At 37.5% G+C, this 27,300-nt stretch overlaps 1 protein-coding gene across 2 annotated transcripts in view; it reads left to right on the forward strand.

Moving 5' to 3' along the window:
* The first annotated feature begins 12,960 nt into the window (after positions 1-12,960).
* LOC105450508 (acetylcholine receptor subunit alpha-like) overlaps positions 12,961-27,300 on the forward strand; it is a 159,710-nt gene continuing 145,370 nt past the window's right edge. Inside the window, exon 1 of one of the 2 annotated variants that reach the window (XM_011690367.1) lies at positions 12,961-13,221. In XM_011690367.1, coding sequence (XP_011688669.1) covers positions 13,015-13,221 — 207 coding nt within the window. In that variant the 5' untranslated portion in view covers positions 12,961-13,014. The remainder of the gene's footprint in view (positions 13,222-27,300) is intronic. The other variant, XR_974464.1, reaches the window with a different exon arrangement.

Raw genomic sequence — 27,300 nt, forward strand, 5'->3', positions numbered from 1 at the left:
CAATTTGTTATTTCTTGGACTTTACATGTAATTGACATTGTAAGTTAAATTTTCTCTTCGTGAAAGATTCTCATAAATTTATCATGGTGAATGATTATCTTTCTCATAAATTTATTGCGACGAATGATTATCGATCTCTGCATGAATTTATTACGACGAATGATTATCATGCTCATAAATCAGGCAAAAAAATTTGTAAAACTCTGTAATGTTATCGCGCTGGTCTAATTGTACTGTAGCTGATAACAGTCAACTGGATTCCTTCTGGTAAAGTGTGACTTGTTAAAATAGAAGCACGCACATATCGCGGAGTTTTCTACTTTATCCGCCTTCAATAAAATCGCGTAATATGATGACACAAATGCATTTATTGGACACAGATAAATGATATGCTTTAATGATATACTAACTTTAGGCTTCAATTTAATTTTTTTATATTATTAAAAAAAATTAATATAATATTAAAAAAAAGAGATATAATTTTCTAATAAAAGCTGAAACGTTAGTAAAAAATACAGACTAAATAAAGTTTTGAAATTCTTAATGTGTATTCAAACTTCAGCATTTTTAATATGTATATAAATTATAATTAGATATCGCACGTGTTTTTTATAAGACAACAAAGAATGTTTTTTTTTATTTAGACAATAAAGAAATAAGTTTACAAATTTAATTCTAAATATTTAAAATACACGCGTTCTGTTAAAATTACATATTTTTTATTTTAAAGAAAATAAGTTGGTACCTCTAAATGTTGAGCACACATAAATGCATTAGAATGGAAGATAATACTTTTGTGTGATGAGATAACGAGCATGGAAATGTTTTAGTGGTCAGAAAAGAACATCCATAATTCATAAGTCCCAACGAGAGCAATGTAGGTACACGGACCGTGCATATTGCAAGAAATAGTGCCTTTAATCAGCTATTCTTCTTAGTTGAGTTTAAACGTTAATTATACATTTAAACATTAATAGCGATTCAATATTTAATAGAATTCAAAATAATTGCTCAGTGTTATTATATTTTTAATGCATTTGTATCAATTAACCATAAATAATAATATGACAGTTGTTATGTTAAATATTATATGTAGAGCTCATAGTTTAGCAGTAACAAAAATTAAATAGTTAAATTAATTATTTAGAATTTATTTTTTAGCATTATTATTATAATCGAGCTTCTTGTTATTATACAAACAACTTTTATAATTTAACAAAAAACAATTATAAGAAAGCCAATGGAGAACGGATAAGCATGTGAAGAAAAAAATTATAAGAAAAAAAATTGTTAAATGATGATAATAATAATTTTTCATCATTTATGATGAAAAGAGATCGCCTACATCCAGGGGACTGGAAAAAAAATTAATAACGTGATACTAATAATTTTTCATTTATTAATTTAATTGATTAAATAAGGAAAAATTATCATTATCATCAATTAATAATTTTTTTTCCAGTCCCTCGGATGTAGGCGACTTCTTCTGCATAGGTATATCCGTAGATATATGGGATCTACAGTTTTAACACCGCGATTCCGAACGACTAATTAGAAGAAGTTCTGATAGAGATACTCTCAGTGTGATTTGCCATTGCCTTCCGAGAGGTGACGATCGCTTCCAAATTCATTAAAATCAATGTTAGAATTATATTGTTCTGGATGGATTTGAACCTAGATCTTTAACAGAAAGCTGCCACGCAGCTTCTCGCGCCACGATCGCCACACTCTTTTATAATTGTTATTTATTTTGTTAAATTACAAAATAATAAAGTATACATATTTGTACGTAATATATTAAATATTAAAAATAATAAGTTAGATATAAACAAAAAAGTCTATAGAAGTTTGTATAAAAAAAGAATACAGTACGTAAGACATTTTACTACCGTACATTGCAGATGTTTAAAATGTCAGCGCCTCTTTCAAGAATCAAAGAGTATTAGTAACAATCAAATCAATTACATTTGAAATCCCGGCGGAAAATGCGCAAGGGAGTTACCTCGATGACAAGTTGGCACCGTCGTCGAATTGTTGAAATTTGCAGTGGGGTCCTCGCAGAGACGTCCAAGCTTACTGGCGCAATTTGTCGGGTTGCCCTCACTTGGCATCTGAATGCAAGCAGACTGCAGTTCTCCAGGATTGCCGAATCACTACGGAATCCTGCCTCCGACGGTCGTTCTTCGCCGTGTACATGAGCTATGTGCTTATAGAGATGTGTGAAGAGCCCTAGCCTGATAATATCAGCAAAGTGGACAATCAGGGACGCCGACATTGCGGTACCAATCAGTCGAACATTATGTAATCAACGAAAGTCACAGCTATACACACATTCACAGACGGTAATCCTTTTTAAAAGATTAATCCATTCCATATATACGTACATATATTAATGTTATTATTAATACCTATATATTTTATTATCTTATTTTAATACTGCCTTCTTTCGTTCTCAATTAAATTAATTAAGAATTAAATAAATAACATTTGTAAGACTTAATGTTAGATTAAAATAATTTTTATTTATTTTAGACATAACTGTATGTATCGCATAATAATAGACAAAAACGGAATTGTAGAATGATACGTGACTAATGAATTCACACCGACTGAATTTTAATGACTCGTGATAGGTTCCAAGTGGATTTAATCGAATATCTTCCTAATCTCGTGCCAGATACAAAATGAGTTCAATTAAATCGATGACCGTTCAATCGTTCCCTCGTTCAATCGAATTTATCCCGAAAGTAAGGCACAAGAAGCATAATCGATATTTACCTGAAAAATATCATTTATTTCAGAGAAATGCGTTCTCGAGTGGAATTAATTAGGAATTCCACCGCCCAAAAGGATCGAGAGATGGGGAAAAAAGTTGCACACCACTGACCGACATTGCGATGGCGAAGAAATATGTTTGCGCTAAACTATAAAATTTTATTTGCAGGAGCACATATTGACAGAGATATTTTCTTCTTTGCCCCGAAGTTTGAAGACAGACACCTGAATCAACATCGAGTGCAGCGCACTTTCCCGCGGAAACAGTCCGCGTTTTGCGAGGCCGCTGTTGATTCTGACAGATTTGCCCGAAAGAGCTGTCAAACAAAACTCGAAACTTTCGGGGAAGATTCTACTTCGGTAAGCGAAATAAAGCCAAATCTTCACAGTAAATAAGTGCAATAACAACAAAACAGCTTAATCATAAAATCTGCAACAATAATTATTTACAATCTCATAATTAATGAGCGTAGATGTTATAGAGAGAGAAAGAGCATTTATTCGAACTTGTACATAAGGAAAATTTGACGTAGTGACCTGTTCGGTAATTTACATTATCGAGGCATAAAGCTAATTCTTGATCAATTCGACAGATTACTATCAGTAATACTACTATAATCTACTAATCAATTTTTATCTGTAAAAAATAATGATGATCTAATGATGAACTACGTGCCATTTCCGGGACTCGACAGTGTGCATCATGGATTACGATCTTCGAGGCCGCCGGTAATAAAAGGGATAACTCGTCTCTGTGGCTTCGGAGAGAGAGCCGGATCACAGTTTGGAAATTCTATAGCGATAACTCGATTTAAACTGAGAGTCAACTCCTGCCGCTGAAACATCGCGAACTGCGTCGGACTTGAAATTAATAGTAACTTCTGTGCTCGCGAGCGTATCCGCTGAGTGCTTTGACTACGTATACGAAGCAAAATCTCGACGGTAATACGGAGGTAATTTCCATCGAGGACACTTTGACTCCAATCAAGTTTCCGCGCCGGGGACGAGCTGGCTTAAAATTCCGTCGTCTTGAATATCTAACTTTTACCAGGTCATCGAGCGTTTCTTGAAAAATATTCAATAGTTCCATCTTGCGCGTTCTTCAAAGCACGCAGCACTTACAGTATCCGCTTTTGTACTATGAACGGGATATTGATTATCACTGAACGTCGTCTTTGTAAGAAATTAGCAAATTAGAGCCAAGATTTTCAACTCATTATGTCTTCAATTCTAATGATTAAAAGCTTCTATGTTCAAAGAAGAGTGTTATTTAATTTAATTTATTGTTTTATTCTTAATAAATTTTTTCTTTCATGCGCTGCGCAGTTTTACACTTACACATACGTGAGAAATGAGAGAAAGCTACTCGTATTATATGTATAAACATTCGACATGTTTTTCTCCACAATCCCGAACGACAGTTGCTACATTTTATCTAATTCAGACGTACATACAACTGCGAAAGTGTAGTCGGTTGTTTTTGTCGGCAGTATTATTTCTGTTTCGCGTCGCGTTCGCACACACGTAGACAGGGAGAAAGAGAGAAAGACGCCCGCGAGTGTTGGCATCATAAGTAGACCCGGACGCAAGATCGATAGCCCAATCACGTATTTTTCCGGCTTGTATTTCCCCGGATTCTAATTCCGGTGACGCCGGCTGACATTTTTCACCCTCGGCGTACTCAACTCGATCGCTTGTATACGTACACGCGTACACACGCGCCACACCTACAACGTGTACACATTGGTAAATCGGTCGGGCGACCTCACGTGCCCGGTTTGAAGCCGAAATCGTGAGGCGTAGGTAGATAACGCCGATGGTGGTGATCCAAGGAGATTATTGGAATCTTGCCAAGCCCCCTGCAATATGGAGCTCCCGCGTCAACCCACCCGCCATCTCCTCGCGTTTATCCGATCGCTCGACACACGATGTGTAACGCGGCACAATGGGCAAGAGAGAAAAATACGTCGGCCCGGTAAAAAAGAGCAGGTGATAGGGATACCCGGCTTTGTCGTCGGGGATTTCCGCGACGGAATTAAGTTTACATCTCGTGAATAGATCTGAAGGGGGAACCTTTTGGGATAAAGCAGCACGTTACTTCGACAATGCGCATAATATGAGGACAATTAAATTTCAGAATATGACGTTACGGAATCCACTCCTTAATTGGAATATGTTTCTCTTCTTCTGCCTCTCTTTTGAGAAGGAAACTATGCCAATTTGTCGTACGTTTCAAACGGAATGTTCTTTTGAAAAACTTTATCCCCAATCTTGAAGAACGTCTCGTTGCCATGAACAACTCTTAAGATACCTATAAAAGTTAACAAGAGAGCTAAGGAAAAGAGATCTCAATCTACATCGCGAACGAAGCAGCACAGATTGATCCGGAAATTTCTGGGGCACGTTTGAAGTGCCCATAACCATAACGATTCGCCGGATGAATTAAGAAGGAAGTTTAATTCTTGACAAACAACCCGTGCCGAACTTTCTCAATCCCTTTTATTCTCCGCTCCCACCCCTGCTGCCCCTGTTCCTTGCTTTTTTCCTATTTCGCCGAGAGGGAGATTGGCGGATTCAAAGTCAGGTGATAAATGAGCTACTCCGAATCGAAATGACTCACTCTTCTACGCCTGTTTTAGTCTTGGTTTTCGATTTGCAAAAACTAAGCAAATCTCTCCTTCTTTTTCTTCTCTCTCTCTTTCTCTCTCTCTCTCTCTCTCTCTCTCTCTGTTATTGTAATCTTAATTCATCAATATGTCGACGCCCTGCCGGAAGCCGGATGTTTCGTACCGGAGGTTTAAAGGGATCGTCGCGGTGTGCCGGTTAACGTGACGCCATACAATGCCACCGATCCATTGTTCCAGCTAAGGAACACCCGCTGCCCTGCTCCCGGTGCTTTTCATGGAGTTAGCTTAGTCTATGCCATAAAATGGCGAACTAGGTTCATGAGCGACGCTAAATTAAATTCGCGCGAGGCTGGCCCGTACTATCCCCGTATCTCTCCTAGCCGTGGTATCTCCCCAATATCATTATATGCTAGCCGCTTATTTAAGGGAAGGTACATGCACATTTCATAAGGGGTATACGAAAACAACTTTATGGTACAGCGAATGTAGGCGTTGGTTAAACCAATATGATACATCAATTTTAGCAGGGGCTAAAATCGCTAGAATTTCTTGTACCCCACGCAAAGAGCTAATATATTTTGAGAAATTTTCGATATATGAGATGCGTAAAAAATGATATTGCATTTTTCCCGATTATAATTTTGTTCTACGTCATTTTCATTAGTCAAAGGTTTTCATAAAGCGCCATTGTGCAACTTCCAAAGGACGTTTTTACTCACAGATATTTGTGTGAAATATCTGCCGCATCATAGATCGCGAAGAATATTGGTATGATGAAAGAAAGTGCTTTCTCACTGGAGATAGATTACGAAAATTTATGGTCTGCATGTAAAACCCAAGCTTTATTTTTGTTTTCGGTATTTATCGGATGACATTGCCGTAAACTAGCCAATTTTTCAGCGAGATAATCCGAGCAGCAATAATACGATTAATCGTTTCGCATTGCGTTTATGGCAGGATTTATCATTCAGAGAGATTTTACCTCGTAATCTCGAAAAATCAAGCAATTAGTGTTACAAGACAATTGCTTGATCTTGCTAACGACACGAGTTACGCTGAATTGCACGACGCGAAATAAAATATTACATCTCACAAAAATCTGCTTTTGTCAAATGAGGACAAAACTCAAGTCCGTTTGTTTCACGGATGAAAGATTAAAAACATATAATTCAGAAAAAACAATGTAGCGAGAAAGTTTTTATTAATTTTCCTTCGAAACAAAAGCAGCCAAGTAATTTTTGTATCTTTTTATGTAGATAAATAAAACTTAAATCTCTTCTTTTAATTTTTACTTATTTTATGTATACATCAAATTTCTTGTTATAATTTCTTGTGGTATAAACCCACTTTACAATCTTTAAACTATTGTCAATGTGAATTTATTTTCGGAATAATAATTATCGATCCACCATGATCGGCGCTTCTTAAGAATACACTTTACCGACGTAAAGAAAATCATGCATTGATCGATTTCTCGTCATCTCGAAGAGATCGAAGTCTATTCAATTCCTTTCGGCAGTGAGACCCTTTCCCACCCTCCTCCCTCCCCCCCGCTGGAAAAGGCGGAGCGCTTTTTCCAGCTGATGTCTTCGCGGTTACTGTGTCGCCGCTCCGTTCCTCGTGCCCAAACGTACGCGCAAGTTCGGTCTAGATTCCTCCGTCGCCGTAGAATCCACCCCACCGTCGTCAGATCACCCTCCCACATGCCCGTCTCTCCCGCGGGCTCGCACTGCGCCCGGTGGTGCGCACCCGGTGGCGCCTCCAAGCGATCGAGATCCCGGCGCACCCCCTCGACCGCGGGCCGCGACGACCACCTTCAGTCGTGGGTGCAGTGCGTGCGAGTGTGCAGCGGTCCCGAGAGCTGCTACGAGAGACCGGCGTGGCTTGGAGTGCGCGCGAAGTTAGGTCAGTGTCACATCTCCCCCTCCCCGTTCCCCTTCGTCGTCGTTATCATCGCCCGCGTCGGGCACCGCTTGGGAACGACGGCATTTCAGGATTTCCCGTCCCCGAACCGGAATCATCGGGTTTGCCGGGCGCTCTACGTGGTTCCCGGTAGGCGTGATGCATTTCTTTTAGGGGTATCGCGTAATCTTTCGCGAAATCTACCGCGGACTTAAGCAGAAAATGGACACGATACAAATTTCGAGAGGTTTTGGAAATGCAAATTACGTTCTGCTTTTAGAGAAGAATACAAAAATCATTTAAAACAGAAATCTTCGGGGATTTAACAAACGTCGTTTACTATATGAAATATAGTCAATATATGTATATTTATATATAAATATAATAATGAAAAGTATAAGTTTTCAAACAGTACTGCAATCTCGATTATTGTGACATTTAACTTCCTGCAAAAATAGTATAATAATATTTTAAAATGATTCGTATTTTTCATGGCAGCATATAAATTTATTATTGTTTATAGTTATAATCACAAAAAATATATTTTTACACACAAAATATATTTATAATCACAAAATATATTTGTTGAAGTACTGATTCTGAATTAGCACTAATATAGATAATAATTTTTCAATGAAAATTTAAAGTAATATTTAAAACAATATATAATCGCAGAATGACAACTGTGCGATCAATATTTTTCAAGAAATAGAAAAAATTTATGTTATGTAATAAATTTTAATCGAGAAAAAAAAAGACATAAGAAAATTAATGCGGATGATTTTTGTAACTCGCGTGAATAACTTCCTGAGACTTATCCGTGCAGATTCAAACATGCGTAAGATATAATCGCGAGTAATTAGAGCGAAGTTGCTGGGAATGATTCGTGCCGCTCTCCCGACAGCTGCTACGCTAATCTAAATTCTCATAAACTTTAATCGCGGAAAGTATGAGCTGCGGGAGTGTAGCAGCGGAAAGATGCGAGCGATTCGCGATCCGCGCGATTTCCGCGCGCGGCGGATGTGAAACCGTCGTGAAATTATTTCATCGAGATTCGACGATTATTGAAACATTTCGTTGCACGGACACGCGATATCGCGTGGCGTTCTTTTTATTATTTCTCGCGCGCTCTCTCACTCTCCCCGGCACCTTCTCTACACGGACGGATTCAATATCCTCCGCCATGAGGAATCCTCTCCCCATTGTGTCCGCATACGGAACTTTCGTTTCGGTATTCGGAATTGGAATTGCGCCACACGATTTTTATCGAAGTTTAATAAACGCTTTAATCCTGAATATCATTCACGAAGAACTTCAATATCCTCCTGAAATCCTTCCGATTGTATCCTGTCACCTCGTATCGAAGATATATAAAATTTAATCCACCATTTGTCCTATATGTTTTTTTTATTACTACATTTTTATTCGTTATGGCATTATTTGATAACGCTTGTAAAACAATTTTCTGAATAATTTTTCTTATAAAAAGACGAATAAAAGGGAGCAAAATTAATTAACAATAATTGATTCTTTAATTATGTATAATTGTGAGATTTCGAAATTTGTATCAATCGGTCTCTTTGCTACAGACGCACTCGAAATAAACGTAATGTCATTTGTTATTTTAACGCACGGATACTTCGCAATGCACTTCATATTTAATAATTGGAATAGTAGATTGTAAAAAGTCCCATGAGCTTTGATGGGTTCCGACTCGATCGCCGATCGACAGATTCTCGTTTAAATTTTCATCGTCAGCAAGGTACATTTTGGGTCTTTTCAATTATGCGTCCGAATCGAATGTTACGGAGTGCGATACCGTGGAATCCTTTTCAGTCGGGAGCTAATGGATTGTCAAGAATAGAAACTTCACGTGGTTTTGCGATCGTCGGCTCGGTGCGGCCGATCAAATGTTTTCAATTCTATTTTCCGCGAACCGCGTTTCACCTCTCTCTGTCGATGCTGAAATAGTTTCGGAGATAGACGTCGCTGAAAACAACGTGCCATTTTCACATGATAACTTTTTAATCCGCAACATATACATCGTGCGAAAATATACATCACTGCAACCGACGATGTTGTCATTTCATAATTATTATTTGATGTTTAAAAAAAAATCAATATGTCCACGTATTATTGTTATTGTTATTAGTATATGGAAAAACCGATAACTATTACGACGAGACGTAATTTAATGCGTTTCATTATATATAAATAACTATTTTAACTAAAATTTTAATGGAACCATGTTTTGTATATCATCCACTAAAATTGCATACGCATGCATAAAGGAACTAAACAATCGATCTCTTGATGTTCTAATTTCGATTTCCAAGATTGTCTCGCACTATAAATGCAAATGGACACAGGAAAAACTACTGCCTGCTCCGATCGTTAATCTTACAGCTCAGTATCGAGTGCCAACCGAGTTCATTGTCTCGATTTCCATCGAATTCGTTCGCGCACTAGAAGCGATCCTTACTCGGAGGCGCTCAAGCGATCACAAAGGGTGCTATAAAGTAATTTACTTTCTCGATAGAAAAATAAAGGGGAAACGCGAGAGAGGTGGGCAATGAAAGCGAGCGAGCTGCATTAAATCGTGGAGTTGTTTAAAATCTATTTGAATTGTACGACATCGAATTGTTCATATGCCGCAAATTATACGGATATTATATTTAAAATCGGCCCAATAAATATCCCAAATTGTGAAATAATAACTTTAATAAAATTGTTTTCTTGTATAATGGCGATAACGAGACAATTAGACGTCTCATTTAGAATTATTTGAATTCTATATGCGAAATATTATCCGATTATTTTATCTTCTTGCTTGTTTTCTACGGTTAGCACATTTTAGTGTTAGCATTCTAAAATTATATCAATCGTGTATCTTATTGTTAGACACGCGAAATGTAGGAATTAGAAAAATAAAAGAAGTATTACTACAAAAAGATCAAGACAGGCACTACATATTTTCAGACTGTTGACTGTTTTAACATCGAAGTTAATATCGGTTTAACATCGAATAGGGCCCTTCAGTGTATTCCAATTTTGTCTAAACAGATTCTAGGCTGATGACAACGTCGTGGGGTTGGTTCTCCTCGGCTTGCTAATCCGAAATAATATACCGTTGACCCAGTTAGCGGCGCAACAGCAATTAGACATACGCGTGGTGGCAGACAAGGCGGGACCAGGGCGTTGATCGATCCTTCCTCGTCGCTGGGCGTATGTACTCGCGTAAATTCCCGTCGTTAATACCCGCGTATCGGCCACGACGACTGCGTCGACATGGACATGAGTTACGGTCTCGAAGTCTCTCATCTGACAGGAAAGGAACTTGCTTGCTCGGATCAAACAACAACGGCGAGAATTTTAAAACGGCAATCCGGTGATGCTTGTTTTATATAAAAAGTTCGCTTGCAAGTTCGATTTGCAATAATGATAAACGATTTAAAGTTCAAATAACCGTATTTAGTAATATATGAATTCATTGCTATTTGTAAGTTTAAAAAAGTTTATGCGAATAAGATTGTCTATATCATATTTAAACTAAATTGAGTTTATTTAGATTTTTAGATATTTTCATTGAAAGTGCACCAAAAAGTTTTGGACGAGCTGTATATTTGGGTTAAGCTTCTGCTACATTAGTTACATAGGGGTGACATCTCGGCGCCGGTTGTCTCCTCAGTAAATAGAAAAAATTTCGTAGAAAGTAGCGGAAGCTTTTAAAATATTATTTCACTGGCGGTTCTATTATCTCGCTTAGTAACTTTGTTGTATAATGATATTAGGTAAATGCGCATATAAACTCATGCTCTTTCTTATCTCGGGATATATTAAAGTCTTGAGAGTGTACAGAGATGTGAAGAGTAGAAAAGTAGTCCAAATGACTCCCCCTAGGTTTTTTTATTATAATAAATTCGTAGTCACAGATGTGCTCACAGACATCATCCGCAACAATTACAGAATAATTATACTCGAATTTCATTTCGTTGTAACATAAAAATACATAAAATTACATATTAAACAAACATTTACGTTAACAACATTGTAGTGTAATTGCAAGTTACATATGTAACTTAAACATATGTTTAAATTTATAAAATTTACAAAAATCTAGATTGTTTACCACTATCGTCAACCTAACTTACTTCAGGATTTAACGTAATACATTTAATTTTTTTTGTATCACATTTCTTTGGCGATAAAACGTTAAAAATTGCGTTAAAAGTAAACGCCGCCGGGTTTGCTGCAATTGTCGCAATTCTGTCATGTAACATTCTTGTTTGTGTAATAAAGAGAACCAACTCGTTTCATCCGTGTTTAAAATTGGTCCGCTAACTCGCTTAATCGTGGCATTCGCGGTGAAATCGTCGCGTAATAACGTGGCTGGCCGTTCTATTCGTTTTCGGGCTCCGTTTTAAATCCGAAACGAACGAAATGCCCGCGTGAAGTGCCTCACGAATTTCCGAAGCATTTGCGATCAATCCCCGAATCATGACGGCGCGCGATTTGCGGTCGCGAATTAGCGCCGTAATGCGCCGCGGCGAAAATCAACGCCCGCACTATGCCAAGTGTCGGCTTACCGTTAATCGGCCCGATTCCACGCGAACACTTTAACATCGTTACGCATCGCGGTTCACGATCACAGGATCGTTCGCTTCCGGGTTACTGCTCGTATTCCCGTAGTTACGTAGAGTTGCGATTCCAGTCGCAACTTGCATTAGCGCCGGCAAGCTACGTAATATTCATCGCGAAAACGGGCGAAATCTTTTACAGTCTCTCAAAACATTTCGTAGCTTTGGCGAAAGAAGATAAAAGGTAAGAATCAAAAGAACCAAAAGAATCAAAAGACATTTTTAGAAATTAAATTTTAGGCAAAAATGTATATAAATATCATCATTTATATCGAGCGACATTATTTTTATATTCAAAGCAAAGAAATTTTTTTGCGCGACACTTGGGGAAGAAACAGAGACAGAGAGAAACAGAGAGAGAGAGAGAAAGAGAGAGGGAGAAGAGCGGGAAGAGAAGAGGGTTGAACTCGTTACTTGTACCCATAAATCCGCCCACGGACCAAGTTGTATCGTTCTCAGTCCATGGTATGCTATACACCGGGAATTGCACGTAACGAAGTATAGCTTGGCATGGCGTAATACAGCAGCTTAACTTAGAGTTTCTTATGTGTTAGTGTACATGGCATATCAGGATTTATGCATTCTCTCACGCCTACACACTTCTCGGGCAATTTTGTGGATTCTTTTCCTAAAAAAAAAAATTACGAGACGAGAAATGATCTTTTCTCATAACTTCTTAATTAAATTTCAAGTGAAAATTCTCCTAACTAATAAGATTCGCTTGGAATTAATTGTAGAGAAATTTAATCCGCGAATTAATTAGCGAGCCGCGAAAGATATGAATTCAGAAATTTTATTAAAGAATGTTGATTAACTTTCAAAAGTATAAAAAAAACAATGACAGAATTATGTATCTAGTAATTAAACTGCGCTATAAATAATTTATTGTCTAACGGTAATAAAATTTCGCAGTGATCAAGGGGTTCCCAAGCGGTGCTCTTTGGCGCGAAATTTCAATAGAAAACACGGCTGATCTTTTCTGACATTTTCTCACTTAGATACGTGGCTCGCGCGGCCGAGAGAGGATACAAAGGGGCCGGGCGGGTTGTTCACAGTGGAGGAATCGGGGGATCATGATGCCCCCCATAATCGGGGAAACGCTGCGCGTATGGTTCCTCTCGGCGCTGGTCGTTCACGGAGCCGTTGCCGGGAATCCGGACGCGAAACGCCTCTACGACGATCTGCTGTCCAACTACAACAAACTCGTGCGCCCCGTGGTGAACACCTCGGACGTGCTGCGCGTATGCATCAAGCTTAAGCTCTCGCAACTCATCGATGTGGTAAGTGGGGTCTTTTTTTTATTTTAAACGTTGTTAAAAATTGAAAAATACGGCCCTACGGTGAAAATTTCCGTAAAATTGCATTGCTGACATAATTACTGGGCCATAATCCAATAGCTATGAGCACGTTCAGACAATTTCAACGCTATTGACCCTGTCATCAAAGAGCCTGCTATTACAACAGTCGACGATCACTGGCTATATTCTAAATAATCATAGAAATCATCAGCAGGATAATTGGCAAGTACTTATTGTCAATCAAAATATATTCATGGATAAAATGAGCCGCAATATATTACATCACGATAGTATCATTACAGATTTTCAGTAATTCTATTAGCGTTAATTAAATAACAATATAGGGCAAATAATAATATAAAATCCGTGATTTATAAAAAAATGAGAATATAAAAATTCTTTGTAAAGATGATAAGCGTAAATTCTAAAATAAATTGTTATAGAGAAAGACATTTTATAACTTTACTTTAATTTTTCAAAAAGAATATCATTTTATTTATTTCTTGCTACATTCGGTCACCAGTTTTTTTGTGGTATGATCATAAAAGAACGAATCTATAGAAGCGTTGTGTCATTCCTTCTACTTCGTGATAATGGTTATCTATATCCGAAGTAGGTGTATAAGGTGTATAATGTCTTCAAACTTTGCTGATATTGCATACTCTCTAAGACGATGGTTAAACTTGCCCAAGTATTAAAGTGCGTGTTATAGCTATTATAAAATCAATAGCTTATAAAGTCCATGGACATTCTAGACTGGCTAATTTGCGATTCAGTTAAGATGCTCCCGCGGAAACTACCGTAGAAATCCAAATTGCGACAAAGGAAAATGGTACGAAACTTGAGTAATTGGAATAATTACTTAGGTGAACTTGGACAAAATTTTAGTTAATGTTGTGATTGTACTTCGCGAAGTTACAAGTATAGATAAAGGCTTTTAAAAGCATAATTTAAGATCCAATTAGTAGGCTATTATTAATAATACAATCAGCTAATTATATAACTAATTTGCATTATAATATAATAATTTAATACAGCAATTTAATAATATCGATGATATTCAATAATCGCAGAAAGATAATATTTAAAGTATAAATAATATTTAAAAATTTCCCTTATTTAATTCTATGGACATATTTGTAACATTTAACATTTTGTGCAGGTAATATCCAATATAAGATTCAATAGCTTAAGCTGTATCACGACAAATTATGTAAAATCAGCGAACATGACTTGTTTATCATTAGGACAGTACACGCGGTAAAGGTATAATGAGAATCAGGGAATATCTTCCTGCTCAGTAACTCTGCCAGAAGTTCATATCTATGCATTTAACTCCTGCATCTGCTTGGCAACAAAGCACTTACGGCTAATAACACGCGCATAAATTAATTAGCTAAGCTGTTAGATTACGCCTTTCCCTTTGAGAAATCTGTTCAAATTCATCGTCGATATGTTGATATTTGAAATTAAATTGGTTTTGTCAAGTGAATTTATAATCTATTAATCATGCATGTACTTTTCCAATGAAAAATTACATGAAAAAACATTGACATTTTAATTCTGTCTCATACAGCTATTTTTACAGCTCAACAAACGTAATTAATCAAATAAAAGAGAATAATATTATTACTAAATATATTTTTGTTAACATTTTTGAAATTTTAGGAAAAAATTAGTGAATCAACATACGTGAATTATTAACTCTTACTTTATCTACAATTCGATCATATAGACATAAAACTTCAATGTGACATGTAATCTCACGAGAGTTTATCGCGACGTACAAGAACAAGAATTGAACAATAAAACGCAGGGGTCCCGCAGGGCAACTAAAATGTGTAGACGAGCTGGCGAAAAATTTGCGGATATACAATAGGACCGCCAGTAATATACTCAACATAACACAGCGCGTCTATTTCATAGCGGTGAAGAATAATACCACGATTTCAGTCTTGTGAAAATGTACACTAGGACAGCAATTTCTTGAAATTGTCGACTGCGACTGAAGGGGAACTCCCGTCGGGAACGACCGGATAAAATGTACATTCGACGTCGTGACTCATTGGGAAAAATTTCAACAATATTTGAATCATTCTGATCTCAAAATATAGACAGTTTATTAGTGATGTATGTGTAAAAAAATAAATTAATCCGTAAAAAAAAATAAAAGAAGGATTTTGCATAAAAATTTGTTTTTCGTTTCAATCTGTTTGTAATTTTCCTGCATTCAATCCTAATCACTTTACATATAAAAATGAATATTAATATTAATATTTATTAGTTGGGTGCTTATATTATTTAAATTATATTACACTGAAAGAAAAATATAGTTGAAACAACCATAATTTAAATATAATTTATAGTGAATTTCGGGGACAACTATAAAATTATAATTAATTTAGCCATGCAAATTATAGCTGCTTTAACAATGTATTATGGTTATAATTGTGATATTATTATTTTTTTGTTTACTTATTTGTTAGTTATTATTACAATATAAATAATACACAAATGTTAAGAAAATAGTTATACTTACTATAATTGCAATTGCATTTACATAAAAATATTTATTTTATTTGTCTCATATATATCTTGATATTTTACTATATTAATATTTGAAATTATTATAATTTATAGTAAAAGTTTTCATATTTGGTAGGATTATACATATAAAGTTATTATTACTAACATTATAGTAATAATAACTATAAAAATAGTGCTCCTAATCATAATTTTTTTATCATGCAATTATAGTCACAAATACAAATTATTTTTCTCTCAGTGTAATATAATACAGAATATATTTCCACAAATAAGGCATATTCTTCTAAGAAATAGCTGCAATTTGACTAAAAATAAAACTGCCTCTTAAAACCGTTTAATCAGCGTTACGGTGGGAACAATTTGCTTTAATACACAAGATAAGAATTTGCTCGTCCGGAGAGAGAACTCATCAGGCATTTATTTCTGGCGTAATAATCCAAATTACTTAAACTTCCACGGTCGATTTGCGTGACCCCCTCGTGACTCTTCGCCCCCTTCCGGAAGCAATTTTAGCGATACGCAAATGTAATTCACGGAAAGGGATATTCTCGCACATTTTGCTTTTACAAACCGACGTAACGGGAAGCCGTTATCTCGACTTAATGTCGGAACTCGGTAAATCCACCGGCGAAGTCCTTCTCGGGGCCGAGAACTTATAGACCCGGTAATTATGCGCGTGTGTCACAGGAAAATTTCCACGTGACTCATTCCGCCGTAATTATATTTCCCGAACCGGTGGATCCGCGCAAGGCGCATAATTATATGGCAATTTACGTGACCGCCAGCATTGTAAAATACGGAGGGGGCTTTCGTGCCACACACTGTCGACCGCGCGCGAAAACTGCGAGCGTGGCTTCTTTCGAGGTAAAAATTTTATACGGAGCACGCGCTGCTATATTAACGGAATTCTGCATACGTCGCGCTAAAATTTAACCGACTTTAAATTACAGTACTCCGCGCATTATAATTCAGTAGATTGTATAATATCCGACGTGCGTCGACAGTCGTCTAAGCAATTCGGATTTGGTGTCAATTAAACTTTTCAGCTTTTCTCAACTTTAGTTACCTCATGAAAGAGAAAGCAAAAAAATTAAATACGAGTAAATTTAACGTTCGGGAATGAAATTAATGTGAAGATTTTACGTTTTTCGCTTCGAAAGGTCTATGACGATTATCGCTGTATCTCGAATATTAAAAATTAATCTCCTTTTTTTTTTGAAAATCTCTCATTAATCCGATTAACCCGGGTAATATTCCATTGAACAGCTGTTAATATTAAACGATAAAGGAAACATCGTCTGCCAAGGTTTCAGTTTGTCGTTCCTACCGAAAAGGAGTAGTTTCTCGAACGGCGGCCATCGTTGCCGAGCGCAATCTCGCGCACGGCATCGAATCGATACTTCGCCATATCTCACGAGTCACTGATGGATGCTTTCACGCCGCGTTCGATCAGCACCGCGGTTTCTTGCGTGATCAAAGCGCGATCACGCGAGTTCTCATTTTCTCGGGATAGCTTGAGGCTTTACGAGCGCCAAGGCGCTCCGCCAATTTTCTGCGGCGGCGCCGGGGCGCTTGCAAGCGATCAGGGGGCCTGCGAAAGATCGTGGCGCGGCAGAGGAAGGCTGCTGAAAGTTAACGAGAGGCGGGAAAAGCGGCCGGCGGCGGTGGAGGCTAAAAAGAAAAGAGAAATAAGCGTGGACGTCATTGCATCCGATTTTATCGGGCTTAAGAGGCATATCCATCAGCGCTGCCAGATCCACGAGCATTCCTCGGCCGCCGTCTCGAGGATTCCTGGTGCTTTTATAAAGCCTCGTGAAAGTTTCATTCTACGTCAGTCGCGTCTTCTCGCGGGAAGGAATTCTTCCATTTGTATCAAATGAAGCGGCGAGCGAGTGAAGAAGACGCATCGCATTCTTACAAAAAGCTCTTTCCTTTTCTCGTAGATACTTCGTTATTTTTCGTTGTACATACATAGCAAGAAATTATCGCAATAGTTTTAATCTTAAAGAAATGATTAGTGGAAGAAAGCAAAGAAATTTGTTCAAAAATTAGATTATATTATTTTAGAGATTGACTTATTTTTTAAATTAATAACTAAAAATGGGAGAAAATTTGTTATAATAATTAGAGATAAATTATGTTCAATAGATTAATGATTACTCTTAAAATTAAGTATTTAAGTTAAAATGCATTAATGCATGGATATAAAAAATAAACTTTTATTATTTATATTATAAAAATTTAAACTATTAGAGAATATTCTTCGCTTTATAATTATATCTTTAATTAACTTTCTAATTAAATATAGAAAATAAAAGAATAAACGAGTAATTTGTCTTTAATAATAATTAATTAATGGAGAGAGATTTATCTTTAATTAATTTCAGTAAGTACGAAGGATAAAATAGCCAGCAGAACCAACGAGTTAAAAGACTTAATTAGCGAATATAAAATCCATAATTATTACGTACCAATTAATACATTATTTAAAGAAATTCATAAAAGTAATGATTGATGGCCATCATTCTGGCATCAAATCTCGTTCAGTTAAATCTCTTGACAAATTTTTGGAGTACCGCGGGGAAAGCAAGACCGCGAAGGGAGCGCGAATTGGAAGAGGCAGAAATCTTCGGATTTCATGTACAGGCGAATGCAGGAGGCAGATACGATAACGCATGTACAGTGCGTGTATACGCGTGCTATCGCTTTATATACGTTACTATATTTACGATACCGGCTTATAGATACCACCGCGTACGATGTTCCGCCCCCATTGTCGAGACGATCTATCATAAGCAGTGCACTTTGTGCATGCACCGCCGTGATATATGGCGAAGGTATTACCGACACGAACGAACGTGTTGGCGCGACGCGGCGCGGGCGGCCCGAAGTTCTCGAGGATTGCCGATTGGATTCCATTAGAGTTCATTAAAGCGTATTACGAAGGCCTCACGGGGTAAGGTGATCCATCCACTTTGAGTCCCGGAGTGGTGATGATTGTCGCGGAAATTTCAACGTTAAATCGCCGCCTCGCGAGTCCGGAGATTATCGACTTCGAAATTTTTCCCTCGCGAGAGAGAATTGAAACGCGCGCGCGGTATGGGCGGAGATCTCACGAGCACCATCGGATCCGATTTTCGTCGCGCGAACGCCCGCGGTGCGAAATAATTATTCTCGCATACAATCGCGCATTCTTCAATAGAACAGCCCCGCGATCGAGAGTTGAAATTAATTAGTCGTGGCGTGAAGAGTAATGATTTCACGCCAACGAGAATTGATTGACGGCGGCGCGCATAAAGGTCGCCCATATCTCTCTCCCGGGCGCGCTCGCGTGCATCAACGTGTGTTATCAAAACGTTATCATAAAGGGTGGACACAATATTGTTCGGCGACGTGTTGCGGAAAAAAAGACGCCATTGTCCGGCGGGGTGTAACACGCGAACTGATGATGCGCGACATCGACGAGATAATTTCGTCGTCGCGCCGTCGTTACTTCGGCCATTCGATTTATGTGCCGCGCATAAATTTATAAATTACCCCGCCGTATACCTGCCGATATACGAGGTGAAATTTGCATACCGAAGTGCCCGCGTGCATACGAGTATATGAATGTATCGTTTTAATGTCGTCACGTAAATCAAGCCGCGCTTGTTGGTCCGCCGCAGTCGTCCGGTTGCATTGTGCGCGAAAGCAAGAAAATTTATATATATATATATATATATATATATATATATACACCAGTGTCGCATTTTACGCATTACGAAATTAAATTTTGTTTTCACGTATAAGCCGCGGTGCAAGTAATCTGCAGAATTACAATTGCAGAGCGCATGTGTCCTCGTCGTTATTAAAGTTACACAGGTATTTTTGGGATGCGCGTTGATTCGAGCGCGCGATGCGTTCATCGGCCGGTTGCATTAATTATCGAACGATATCGTCGCCCCGTCAAATTTACCTTGCATTACGTATATATCCCGTAAATTTCTAAAGTTTCCCCGCTTATTGCCTTCGCGTGTTATCTTAATTAAATTTTCGTTCGGTTACGCGAACGGCTGTAAACGCGTTGTCGACTCGACGGCATTTGCACTGCACATATTCTGTATTCATGTAGATGAGAAACGTTCGATGAAAACGTTTATGCAACGGCGCAATAATTTTCATGCAACAATCAATCGTTTCGAAAGATTCGCGTGAGTTAAATCGAGGGAAATGACGCGCGATAAGTAATTTGCGTGAGGTAAGGGATTTCTGCATTACGAAAGGGCGATACACGCGTATCGCCCTTTATCACGGCCCCGAACTCTTCCGTCATCAACGTCGCGTTTGCCAGCCAGGCGTCCGCTGCTTTGGTATTCATAACAACGCGCCGAAGGCCTCGTTATATTGTGCCTGATGCATTTCGCTTTGATATTTGGCACGATCCCGAAACTTTGAGCGAAGTTGCAAATGCGGCGGCGATACAGACTCTGATGCGTCTGTTACCACCATCTGTCAACAAAGCGGCGATATTTTTGCAAACGTCGATTCACGGTTGTCTTTCTATTTCTCCGCAGCTTAATTTCAAATATCTATTTCTGCAGAAAGAGTGTATCGTACTGAGAAAAAAATCTATTAATAATAATCAAGCCTATAAATAACAGTTATTACGGATCTTTAGCGAGAGTTTCAAATAAATATTCGGTCAATATAATCAAAATGCTAATTTTACTTTTGTAAATATTAATAATATTTGATAATTATTACCGATATTACAATAATTATTATCGAATTATTACAAACGGCTGGTTTCTATTATTATGTTTAATAATATTTACGAAATGTTGCATCAATATGCTATAAAAATTACATTGAGTAGCTTATATTACCAGATTTTTTTCTCACAATCAGTGACATTGATTATCCTTTGACAAATTAAAATTTAAAAAGTTAACAAAATTAAATTTATTAAATTTACTAATTTTAACAGAACTAAATTTAACGGACAGTAACAATATTTTATTTTTCTAACTAATTTCATGCGCGCTCTGCCTTTGCAGAAACTCGATTTAAGATTCTCCAAAAAAAGTGACAGCCAATCAAATTTTCGTCAAAGCGGAAATTCGGCAGAGAATCCGTAGTCGAGAGAGTAAAGTCTGAAGTATCTCTTTATGCTAGTGCGGCACTAAAAAAAAAAAGAAGCTTCAATCATATTAAAGTCAATGTTGATTAAAGAGAGGAAGACATGAAAAAGTGACAGAACGAAAGAGCGAGTAAAAGGGACGGTTATGTAGAGGAAGAAGGTGGAATGGCCCGGGGAAATATAAACAAGTAGGGCTTTCAGTATACGTCGCTCGAATGAGCAATGGTTATGGCAAAAGTTTTCCACCGGTACGTGCCCTCGCGAGTATCGCAAATGCGACCGTGCATTTCCGGAACGCCGACGATTTGTCACGAGAAAGTCCTATAAGCTCCCTGGTTCACCGTTTCCTTCGGAAGGGCAGCGAACACATCTCCGAATTTCTATCATCGATCCTCCTTCCGGCTTTTCAAATTATTATGACGACAGATTTCTTTTTATGCCGTTGTCAAAAGTAATTTTACGACTAAACGACAACGTTCTACTATCAGCTAGCGTTTGTTCTAGTCTCAAATTGAATTTCTATCACTTATTTCGCTTTGTGCACATTCGTGTGGTAATACCGTAATACTCGGGTGCATCAGCTATGCTACGCTTACTTCATAAAATTCCCTTTTTATATTTTCTTGATTTCAATGATATAAATATCAGAGAATCGATTTTGTATCGGTCTTCGCGAGCTGGAACACTATACAGACCCCAATGAGCCACGGATAGCGAGCCTCCTTCGTTCTTATTTAAGAAAGATCTGACCGCGCTCATAAACTATTATCGTATTACCTGTAATTTCAGACGGTTAAAGTCGATCTCGAAATCAACCTTTCGCCGGAAGATACGCTGCATCTCCCATTCCCGTAGGAACAGCGAATAGCAATAGAATCGGAATAGCATTCGATCGTACGCGCGCGCGCGCGTAAGGGTCCTTCTCGCGTTACACGAGGATTGATACGAAAGTCGAAACCCCAACTCATTCCCGTAAACCGCGAACATAAGAGCTATCCATTGACTATATATGCGACCGGACGCCTCGATGGTTCTCAATTAATTTAGACGCGAATCATTAAAGGATAAATCCACCGGGATTCTCGCCAGCGCAGCACGCCGAAATTCCCGACGGCCGTCATTAACCGCACGATAAATGAACCGTGTACACTCGCACCTGTGTTCCATGACTATTTACGAGAATCCAGAAATCCATTCTATGGATGACGGTAAATCGTGAACTGAATTAACAAATGAATATATGTTGATATATCATCATATACAATACATCATATATGTATTGTATATCATATACATTTTATCACCAGTTGAGATCTCAACTGGTGATAAAATGTACAAGGAAAAAAGTCAGGTAGCCTAATAGCCGAGGGGTCAACTACTACTAAAAAAAATGTACTATAATTGCTACACGGAAAGAACAATTTTGCTGAATCCAGATGAAAATAATAATTTTTGTTCAATAATCAAAATAATTTTGTGCAAAAGTCAAAATGATTGCCAGAATATCGAAACGTTTTATAGTAATGCTTATCAGTTTTAACATTCCAACAAATTATTTTGATGATTTAATAAAAAATTATTTTCTGTTTTTAGCAAAATTTTTAGACCTTTCAACAAAATCGTTCTTTCCGTGTAATTATGGCAATACAACACACGTTATTGCTAGTATTGCTTTCGTATTGTCAGTAATACTGCTATCTATTGCACAATATTGCCAAGTATTGTTAATGTATTGTTAGGTATTGCTCGAGATATTGCTACGTATTGATAGAGTATTGCTAGTATTGTATTGCCGCAATACTAGCAATATATTCCCAAAGAAATGTATTGATTCCCATAGTTGATCCCTCGCCTGATACGTTCAAGTTGAATTAAATATTAAATATTTTGCAATTATCGGTGCAATATTTTGTATACAGGCTGCTCTCTTTCTTAGAAATATTTAAAACTTTGTGGACTTTAATACAACCTTTTCTTTAACGTCTTTAAATTAAGCTTTAAAATATCAAAATTTTGTTACAATAAAGTCTACTTAAACAGAAACAAAATTAAACAGATAAGATTTTGTAATTTATTTACATCCGCAAAATTATAGTTACGGGAAATCTTTCATTTTTAATTGCTTTTAAACTCTAATTTTATTACTTAGAAAAAGTATTTTCAATATTTATATTTTCTAAAAAAAGTAAAGTAAAAAATTAGCTAAAAAATATTCCTGCAAAAATTTATTCAAGTATTTTCTAACACATAATTTATTTGAAACACGCATCTCTAGAATTATTCTGCGAACAAAGTGCACTTACAAGAAACGCTTATAAGCTGGGACCGATAAGTTCGTCATTCGACAAACAACTTTCTCAAACTCGCCGAGTCTTAAGCGGCGGCAACCCGCAATTTAATACGAAAGCGGAAACTGTCGATTATGTGATCGACATACCGGCTTTCAGTTCGAAACTGCGGCAATATCAACGTTGTCTACTGATAATATTATATTATAGTTTATCGAAGACGCGACAAAATTGCTGTCCCCGTCGATTATCGATGCGACACGTTTCGTTGGGTCTTATTAGTGTCTTGTCTGTTGAAGATTAAAATTTTATCAAAAACAGAAATTATTTACTCCAATTTATATAAATTAATATAAATGACATTACCGCAAGAATTATTGTTATCGGATAAACAATTAATCTTTAAACATCAAAAATAAATTTTCATTTAAAATTATAATAAATGTCGTAATGTTGAAATTGAAATAATATTCGAAATTGATTATATAACTTTTGATTTGTAATTAATATCTATAATTGACTTTTCATGATTTATCTTATAAAAGCATTTTCTTTTACGTCAACATTGCCTGTGATATGCACATAATATATTTACATAATATTATATTTATTTTGCACTATTTATTTTACATGGATAAAATTATTCGATTCGAATCGAAGGTAAATTTCACCAAAATTTCGTTTGTTATTGCGAATAGAAGCTCTAACTAAATTGTAGTAAAAGCATTAGTAAACAAATTGCAATGCAACCGAAGCTCAACCGACGTCGGTCGGTTTGTGCTTTATACGGAGCAGCCACGTTTACTGTGTTCGCGCAGCACAGCAGTTGTTTGGCGTTTCCCAAAGTTGAGATCCGAATTTCGCCGCGAAGTGCTAAATCAACTGCACTTAATACAAGTCTGCTGGCCGAGGAGAACAGTGAAATATTTGATAAAAGTTCCAGACGTGCAATATATACGCGGTTTACACGTTACACGTTATATATGTTACGGCGGACATTAAAAGCTTAAAAATTATTACTCTTTTAAATTAACATGCATTTTTCACGTTGTGAAAAGTTACGCGAGTTAAAACCGTGGAAATGTCCGGGCTCGTCAGACTCACGTTATGCGATTAAAAATACTTTAATTACAAAATACAAAACGTGCTCTTTTAGTAATCAAATAGATGAGTTGAAGTTGGGGGCGGCATCGTTATTCATCATAATTAACTTAATGTCGGAGGTAAGTTTCTGATTACTTAAATAATATTGGACTTGTAATTAATGTGGCGCTCCTCGCGCTTGTGGACCATATTATATTGAAACGCGGTACATAACCGTCTAATGGTATTAATATCGACCCCGGCTACAGGAAAGATCTGACCGTGAAGCTGATTACGTACGCTTTCCTAATTACGTGAGAATTAAGCCACCAAGATTCACGTGACATTTTCTTGTGCGGATTCACCGGCGAGAAACTCTTATGTAATTAATTTGCGAAACCTAAATCTTGTTAGCGTATAGCATTAACGTATTCATACCTCTTGGAAATTAACACGATGAAATAAAATCTTAATTCAAAATTGTATACGTGCTCAAAAATATTATTTTCAACAATTGTGGAAATAAAATTACGAAATACGTTTTTATCGACGTTACGTTGTTGATCGACATCGCGAGGTAAGGAAATATGTTAATAATGTTCGCATATTTAAAGTGTGGCAACGACGATACAAAATCGGATACCAGGTAGAATTTATAAGAGCAGTCGCGGGCACATTCGTTACCCCGAAAAATCCCACTATGCAGCACTTTTCCTGAAAGCGCTCTACGTGTCTGGAGGGAATAAAAAAGAGGAACAAGTAGAACTCATCGGGAAATTGCCCTTGAAATGTTTCGTATGCGCCGTGGAAATAGCCGGGTGTGCCATTAGGTTGCTCTAACGTTCTAAGGATACGAGACAGGGAAGAATCTTATGACTGAGGCGTGATGAGAAAAGAAGAACATCGTTTTCTCGCTAAAAAAAAAAACGCTAAAGTAGAATGAGAGGTAAACCTAAATTGCGATGGCAAATGAAGTTACGTTACGTAAACCTAGATAAAGAGAGCGAAATGATTCTACAAGATTTTATTTCCTGTTTTATTATAGCGTCCCGATCTGAGATGATGAGTAATTTCGTTCGTTAATTATCATCCCGAAGGTAGCTCTGCATAATTAATCGATTTAAGATACACAGTTTATAACTTGTTAGATTAATGCATCTCAATTTTGGCATGTTGCTTTACGGGTTCTCTCGTGGCTTTTTCTTCGTAAATGAAAGAGAGATTAAATATGAAGGAACATATATTAATTATTAAATTTGCGGGAAAATAAGTTTTCTTCACGAAATAATTAATAAACTTTCGCATTATTTTCGCCGACTTACTACTGTGAGATGTAATTTCCATCTGTATAATATGTTTATGCCACATTTATATGTATATACACATAGAGAAGCAACAATCTCTCTATTTTAAACGCACAATTATGATTACTAAAGCAACTTGATACATATCATCTCTCATGTTTTATTATTATAATTTATTTACCACTTTATTTATGCTCAATTTATTTATCGTTTTATCTGCATGTATATCACAAATTATATTGTCAAGTACCGTTCTTGTATACAATTTGTATAATGAATTCCTCTTTGTTTTCAGAAAAAGCACTCTGCCTCGTACGGCTGTGCGCAAAACATTAATCACGTTCTGTTAATTAACTTGTACCAATCCTTCTGCCACGGTTTGTGTTGCACGACAGTATTGTGTTGCTCGAGAATACGCGCATCATATTATCTATATCCTTCTGCGAGAGCCTTTGACAAATAAACGAGAAATAATCCGTAAATCCCTCCTTTCATGTTAGGCAAACGGCAAAAGCACTGCTTATGACTGCTTTCGGAAGAAAACCAAATTAATTTAAGCGATGAATAACGCATATTGCATATTTAATACACGTATATATCATATATTTCACGGTGAATTAGTTTGTAAATTACACGTTTAAAATGCATACGTTTTTACGGAGGTAAGTGTTAAAATTGAAAGCAGGATCAGAAGTTTGCTCTGCTTGCTGCTGCTGTAGAATAAGTAATCCTTTGGGATTCGGCGTATTTTCAACGAGTTTCTCGAGCTAGACGGGAGTCTCGAGACGTTCGGAGCGCGGAGAGGACAAACAAAAACGAGCTCGTGTCCTCGATATTTGAGCCTCCTCACGAAATCCAATTTAATGCAGGTATCGATTCATCGCCGTCACACTCGCGACGAGTCCCTCGACAACATTGCCGCATTATCGAGAACGTAAAGTAGAAACCCGAAAAGAATCGAGAGAATGCCGGGGCGAAGCCGGGGAGAATGGGACGGACTTCAACTTGAGGATACCGAGGATACCAGAAATGACAGTATCAAACGATCCGGCGAACTGAAACGGCGGATCTTTCCCAACGGCTTGACTTCCTCGGTCAATTTCGGAATTTAATTTCCAAGTTTGTATTACGTCAGCAAAAATACCGACGGGTGTGTTTGATATCTTTCAATCTTGGCTGTTCGCGCCGCTTCGCTCGCGCGCGCGGGTAAAACATTTCCGCGGCCGAGGATGTGAACGGGCTGCAAATAAAACCCCGCGCGCGAAATACGACGGATTGGCGGAACGGCTTTCCAAAGAGCGAAGTGCATACACGCCGGAGGCGCATTCGCGGTGCATCGAACGGCGAGAGATAACACCCGGAAGCGAACAAGTTACGTTATGGCGAGATGGCGAGGGGTAACGCGCGGTTGAGAATGGAATTTGCGGATCGGGACACGAATGCCTTGTTACAAAGTGCCTCGGAGCTTCCAGCCGATATTGACGCACTCCGTCGAACGTTTGTCTCGTCATATCTCGATATTTACGACGGATTCTGAGCGGGGTCTCCCTCTCTCTCGGAGTTGCTTTCCGAGAGTGTGTTATCACCGCACTTTAGGAGAACCGCTTGGACGAACGAACTTACATCGATGGCTCGCTAATAATGGAACGTGACTGACGTTCCTCGAAACTACACTTTATCGAGATCCAAGTACTCAACGCAATACGACGCATTTGCATAT

This window comes from Wasmannia auropunctata, unplaced genomic scaffold (assembly GCF_000956235.1).
Source record: "Wasmannia auropunctata unplaced genomic scaffold, wasmannia.A_1.0 LD336060.1, whole genome shotgun sequence".
Taxonomy (NCBI): Eukaryota; Metazoa; Arthropoda; class Insecta; order Hymenoptera; family Formicidae; genus Wasmannia; species Wasmannia auropunctata.